The 5,989-nt window shown below is 45.6% G+C and overlaps 1 protein-coding gene across 1 annotated transcript in view; it reads left to right on the plus strand.

The window, feature by feature from the left end:
• Positions 1-5,989, plus strand: part of AAED1 (AhpC/TSA antioxidant enzyme domain containing 1) — a gene marked incomplete at its 5' end in the record, with an annotated part of 18,207 nt that overhangs the window by 7,183 nt on the left and 5,035 nt on the right. The window contains one exon of the mRNA XM_011927538.1: positions 1,375-1,506. Coding sequence (XP_011782928.1) covers positions 1,375-1,506 — 132 coding nt within the window. The remainder of the gene's footprint in view (positions 1-1,374; positions 1,507-5,989) is intronic.

Below are 5,989 nucleotides of genomic sequence, written 5' to 3' on the forward strand. Positions count from 1 at the left end.
AAAAATACAAAAAACTAGCCGGGCGAGGTGGCGGGCGTCTGTAGTCCCAGCTACTCAGGAGGCTGAGGCAGAAGAATGGCGTAAACCCGCGAGGCGGAGCTTGCAGTGAGCTGAGATCCGGCCACTGCACTCCAGCTCGGGCGACAGAGCAAGACTCTGTCTCAAAAAAAAAAAAGTAAAACTTAATCTTTTACTCAAGTCTCGAGTCTCTATGCTAGTGAGCCTGTATTTGTTTCTTGGTAAGATAAATGCTCATTATAATGTAAACATGAAAGAAACCAAAGAGTTGAAGAGATGAAATAATAGATATTTGGAAATATTAGGAAATGAGGCAGGCCAAAGGCTGCATAGTCATTAAAATAAGAAGCTAAAAGACAGACATCAATGGCAGGGAGAAAAATTAATTACAAGGACAGTAAAGAGACTGGGTTTCTTTGCTCAAACGAGGTGGAAATTAAGTATCAGCCACCGTGAGAACAGAAATAGAAAACTGACAGCCAAGGAGAAGTGAAGAGGTAGCTGCAGTGGCTGTTGTCACAGCTCAACCCCCATGTCTCAGTAGCATGACATGGTAGGAGGTTCTTTCTTTTTATCTTAAATTTCAAGAACGGTTTTTCTATTTGGATGCTCTTCCTCTTGAGCAGCAGTTCCGGGATCCAGGCACCTTCCACCTTGTGCTTTGCCATGTTCAACCCAAGCCTTCCAAGAATGTAGAAGGAACATGAGAATCACTTGTGGGAGGAGCTTGGCCTGGAAGCAGCACAGATCATTTCATTCATTGTTTATGACGTAGTCACATACCTTGCCTAACTGCAACTAAGACTGGAAAATATACTTTAGCTGTGGGCCCAGAAAGAGGACACAGGTTTTGACCAACACGTAACAGTCTGTGTCACAATGTCTCTTGAAAAGGACTGTAGCTGCCTATTAATAAGTGAGAGACTAAACAGAGTATAAACGGGGAATTAAAATGGAAAGCACTGCTAATTTGAGAAGTCTATAGTTGACATTTTTCTTTGGCGGAAAATGATGTGGGTCTGTCATCACGTTTTCCTTTAAAGCAGTAGTTCTTAACTGGGGCATTTACTCCTTTCTCCCCTGGGAGACATTTGGCATTGTCTGAAGACAATGGTTTTTGGTTTTTACAACTTGGTAAACGGTGCCACTGGTATTTAGTGGGTATAGAAGGCAAGGATGTTGCAAAACACCTTATGTCGCACAGGACAGAGAATGATCTGAGCCAAAATGTTGATAGTAAAAGGTTGAGAAACTATTCTTTGAAGGAAGACAGAGAATGTCTTCTGGAAATACATTATCTTCTTAATATCAAATTGAATATAAAATGGCGTCTAAAGACAGTTTTCAACATTTCAGGACAGAGCCCCCACGTAAAATCAAATCTACTCTCAGGAAGCCTTCAGAGCCTGTGGCGGGCAGTGACTGGCCCTCTCTTTGATTTTCAAGGAGACCCAGCTCAGCAAGGTGGGATCCTCATTTTAGGTCCAGGTAAGCATTCAAAGCCCAGGTTCAGCAGTAGACGTCTTGTTCCTTTTACAAGTTCAGAGGCCGCCATTTTCTTTTCTTTTCTTTTCTTTTTAAGACGGAGTCTCACTCTGTCGCCCAGGCTGGAGTGCAGTGGCGCGACCTCGGCCCACTGCAAGCTCCGCCTCCCGGGTTCATGCCATTCTCCTGCCTCAGCCTCCCGAGTAGCTGGGACTACAGGCGCCGCCACCACACCCGGCTAATTTTTTGTATTTTTAGTAGAGATGGGGTTTCACCATGTTAGCCAGGATAGTCTCAATCTTCTGACCTTGTGATTTGCCTCCCTCTGCCTCCCAAAGTGCTGGGATTACAGGCGTGAGCCACCGTGCCCGGCCCAGAGGCCACCATTTTCTTCATAAAGCAGACACGCTCTACAAATGGACATCGTGGCATTACAATCAGGATGCTGTGCTTTTGTAGAGGGGCATCTTTTGTTTTCAAAGGCTTCTGTGTATTTTGATGTTTATGCATTTGATGAGCGTGTCCATCATCCCGTGCCTGGATGATTCCCCACAGTCACCTGTGGGTTGGTGATCTGTATATGGCCTTGACACTCCCCTATTTAGGAATGTTCAGTGGAGATGACCATTTCCAAATAGGGGAAAATCGTCACACGCTTTTCTTGTCAAGAAAAGAATCCATGTAGTTATTTACACCTAACAAAACTAGGAGACTTACTCAGTGTCAGCAAGTCAGTCAGTGCTAGGGACAGCTCATCCCATTGAGGCCGGGCACAGTGGCTCACACCTGTAATCCCAGCGCTTTGGGAGGCCAAGGTGGGTGGATCACTTGAGGCCAGGAGTTCGAGACCAGCCTGGCTAACTTGGTGAAACCCCATCTCTACTAAAAATACAAAAAATTACCGGGCACGGTGGTGCATGCTTGTCATCCCAGCTACTTGAGAGGCTAAGGCAGGGGAATCACTTGAACCTGGGAGGCGGAGGTTGCAGTGAGCCAAGATCGTGCCACTGCACTCCAGCCTGGGTGACAAGAAGGAAACTCCCTCTCAAAAAAAAAAAAAATGGGATTGAGGTCCAACTATAAGCCACACACTGTTAACAACTTTACTGATGGGTGTGGACCACCTGAGATTGCTGTGGCTCGTCTCTGCTAAGTGTTTGAACAGATGTATTTGAACAGATGTAAGGATTGTGGACATCTAAGTATATTGTAACTGATTAGATCTCTACTGTGTTCCAGCATTGCAGCAAAGAACACCCGTATCAGACATGGTCCAAAAGCCTAAATCACTATATTGTAAGATCATCTTTTTGCTTTTTCTTCCTCTTTAAAACTGTCCATCTTAATGAGCATAGTTTATAAGAGTTATAAAAGTAATATTTATTTTCATAAATACGTTTTTTTTTTTTTTGAGATGGAGCCTTGCTCTGTCGCCAGGCTGGAGTGCAGTGGTGCAATCTCGGTTCACTACAACCGCTACCTCCCAGGTTCGAGCGATTTTCCTGCCTCAGCCTCCCGAGTAGGTGAGACTACAGGCACCCGCCACCACACCCAGCTAATTTTTGTATTTTTAGTAGAGGCGAGGTTTCACCAGGTTGGCCAGAATGGTCTCAATTACTTGACCTCGTGATCTGCCCACCTCTGCCTCCCAAAGTGCTGGGATTACAGGTGTGAGCCACCACGCTCAGCCAATACCATATTTTTTAGAAGGAGGGTTTTGACTGAGTAATACGACTTTTGGGCTTTTTGCAGCTGGAACGTTATAGCCAAAATCTCCCTTTCCCTCCCTCTCGTGAATTTATAACAGTTAGATTAGTTATAAAAAGAAGCCCTGATTAATGAGAATGAATCCTATGCATTAGCCCAGAATGACATTAGCCATATTTCTGAACAACTTATTTCTATCCTCAGACCCAAAAGGGGATGTTTTGGGGCCCCTTATTTCCATGTCTCTGAATCATTTGTCCACATCTTCTGTTGTGTAAGAATAAAGAGTACACAAAATGGGCCAGGCACGGTGGCTTACTCCTGTAATCCTAACACTTTGGGAGCCAGAAGCGGGCAGATCACAAGGTCAGCAGATTGAGACGATCCTGACTAACATGGTGAAACCCCATCTCTACTAAAAATACAAAAAATGAGCCGGGAGTGGTGGCACGCACCTGTAGTCGCAGCTACTCGCGAGGCTGAGGCAGGAGAATCGCTTGAACCTGGGAGGTGGAGGTTGCAGTGAGCCAAAATCATGCCACTGCACTCCAGCCTGGGCGAGAGACTGAGACACTGTCTCAAAAAATAAATAAGTAAAAAATAAAGAGCACATGGAGAGCATCATTTGTGTGCCAACTTGGGACCATATAGTCATCCCTCAGCATCCATGGGGGACTGGTTCCTGGACCTGCAGTGGATACGAGAATCTGAGATGCTCAAGTGTCTTATATAAAATGCTGTAGTATTTGGATGTAGCCTATGCACGTCCTCCCCTGCACTTTAAATCATCTGTAGTTTACTTTTTTTTTTTTTTTGAGATGGAGTCTCTCTCTGTTGCCCGGGCTGGAGTGCAGTGGCGCAATCTCAGCTCACTGCAACCTCCACCTCCCGGGTTCAAATGATTCTCCTGCTTCAGCCTCCTGAGTAGCTGGGTTTACAGGCGCCTGCCACTATGCCCAGCTAATTTTTTGTATTTTTAGTAGAGACAGGGTTTCACCTTGTTTGCCAGGCTGGTCTCGAACTCCTGACCTGCCTCGGCCTCCCAAAGTGCTGGGATTACAGGCGTGAGCCACTGAGCCCGGCCTCGGGCTGCTTTTTATTATTCTAATAAGTGATCCAGATACACCAGGCTCCAGAAGATTCATTTTCTGGGTGTAATGACATGGAAGGCTGTTAGCAAAGCACTGTTCAATGGAAATAAGCTGCAGAAGTGTTTTCAGTGTGGTTCCATTTTTGTGAAAACAGAAATGATTTTCATAAAGATCGTGTGTGTGTGCACTTCATTATATGCTCTATTATTGCATTTAAGGGGACCAGAGAGTATAGTTAGTTGAAGAGTTTCATGTTTATTCATCCTTACATTATGTTCTCTGCCCTTGCCACAGTTCCTTGTAATTAATAGAGCTTAGAAAACTTGAGTTGCACTGGTTATGTGTGTTTCTGAAATGCCAGATAAGAGAACTTGAGTTGCATTGGTTATGTGTGTTTCTGAAATGCCAGATAAGAGAACTCAACTCAAACAAAAATCAATCATTTTGAATACATATTATTGGCGTCTTGTCTGATACCCACTGTGTCAGATGCTCCCAGGAGGACAGTGGTGAATACCGTCCCCACCATGCAGACTCGTCATCTCCTCTGGGAGAGAGACACAAACCGCTCATCACAATGCCATCTAAGGGCCAGTGATGGGGGGAGCCATTCCTGACTAGAAGTACCTTCGTCAGCAATTTAAGTGGAGAAGGATCTGGGTGGGCTTCTCAGAGGAGATGGTCTCAGCTGACTGTAAAAGGAGTTAGCTGGGTGAAGTGAGGGTGGGGAAGGGCACTCTAGACAGAAAGTAGCATGTGCAAAAGCACAAAGGCATGAGAAAACGTGACTCCTTCAGAAAAATCCAGGTCCCTGCCTCTGTCCGGAGTGTAAGACCCAGCTAGGGGAATTGGTGTGAGCCAAGGGGTAAGTTATAGCCAGTTCATGTTGAACCTGGGGTAATGTGCCAAGGAGTTTGGATTTATTCTGAAGCAGTTGGGGAATTATGCAAGTGTTTGAAGCAGAGAGGTGAGACAGTCATATAACCCATGTGGAGCAGGGATTCGTGCTGGCCAAACCAGAGCCAGTGATATCCGTGACAGGGTTGTAGGGCAGGTATAAGCTAGAAAGAAATGGCAAGGCCTCAAGAGGGGATAGAGAGGAGGAGATGGGCCTGGGAGCTGTTTGTGAGGCAGAGGTGCATGCTACCTTTATTGATGTTTTTTGTTTGTTTTTTTGTTTTATGAGACAGAGTTTCACTCTTGTTGCCCAGGCTGGAGTGCAATGGTGCGATCTCGGCTCACTGCAATGTCTGCCTGCTGGGTTCAAGCGATTCTCCTGCTTCAGCCTCCTGAGTAGCTGGGATTACAGGCATGCGCCACCACGCCCTACTAAGTTTGTATTTTTAGTAGAGACGGGATTTCTCCATGTTGGTCAGGCTGGTCTCAAACTCCCGCCCTCAGGTGATCCAAAGTGCTGGGGCTACAGGCATGAACCACCGCGCCCGGCTCCTTTATTCATGTGTTTAAAGAGAAAGACCTAAACTTGATCAGAACTCATGATGATCCAGCATAAACACAGAGGCTGCTTGTTTCTCTCTCTTTAGTATAGGAAATCATAGCAGTACAGATCGTGAACCTTACTTTTTGGTACACAGTTTTTTGTTTTTTTTTTTTTTTTTTTTTGAGACGGAGTCTCGCTCTGTCGCCCAGGCTGGAGTGCAGTGGCCGGATCTCAGCTCACTGCAAGC

This window comes from Colobus angolensis, unplaced genomic scaffold (assembly GCF_000951035.1).
Source record: "Colobus angolensis palliatus isolate OR3802 unplaced genomic scaffold, Cang.pa_1.0 Scaffold72, whole genome shotgun sequence".
Taxonomy (NCBI): domain Eukaryota; kingdom Metazoa; phylum Chordata; class Mammalia; order Primates; family Cercopithecidae; genus Colobus; species Colobus angolensis.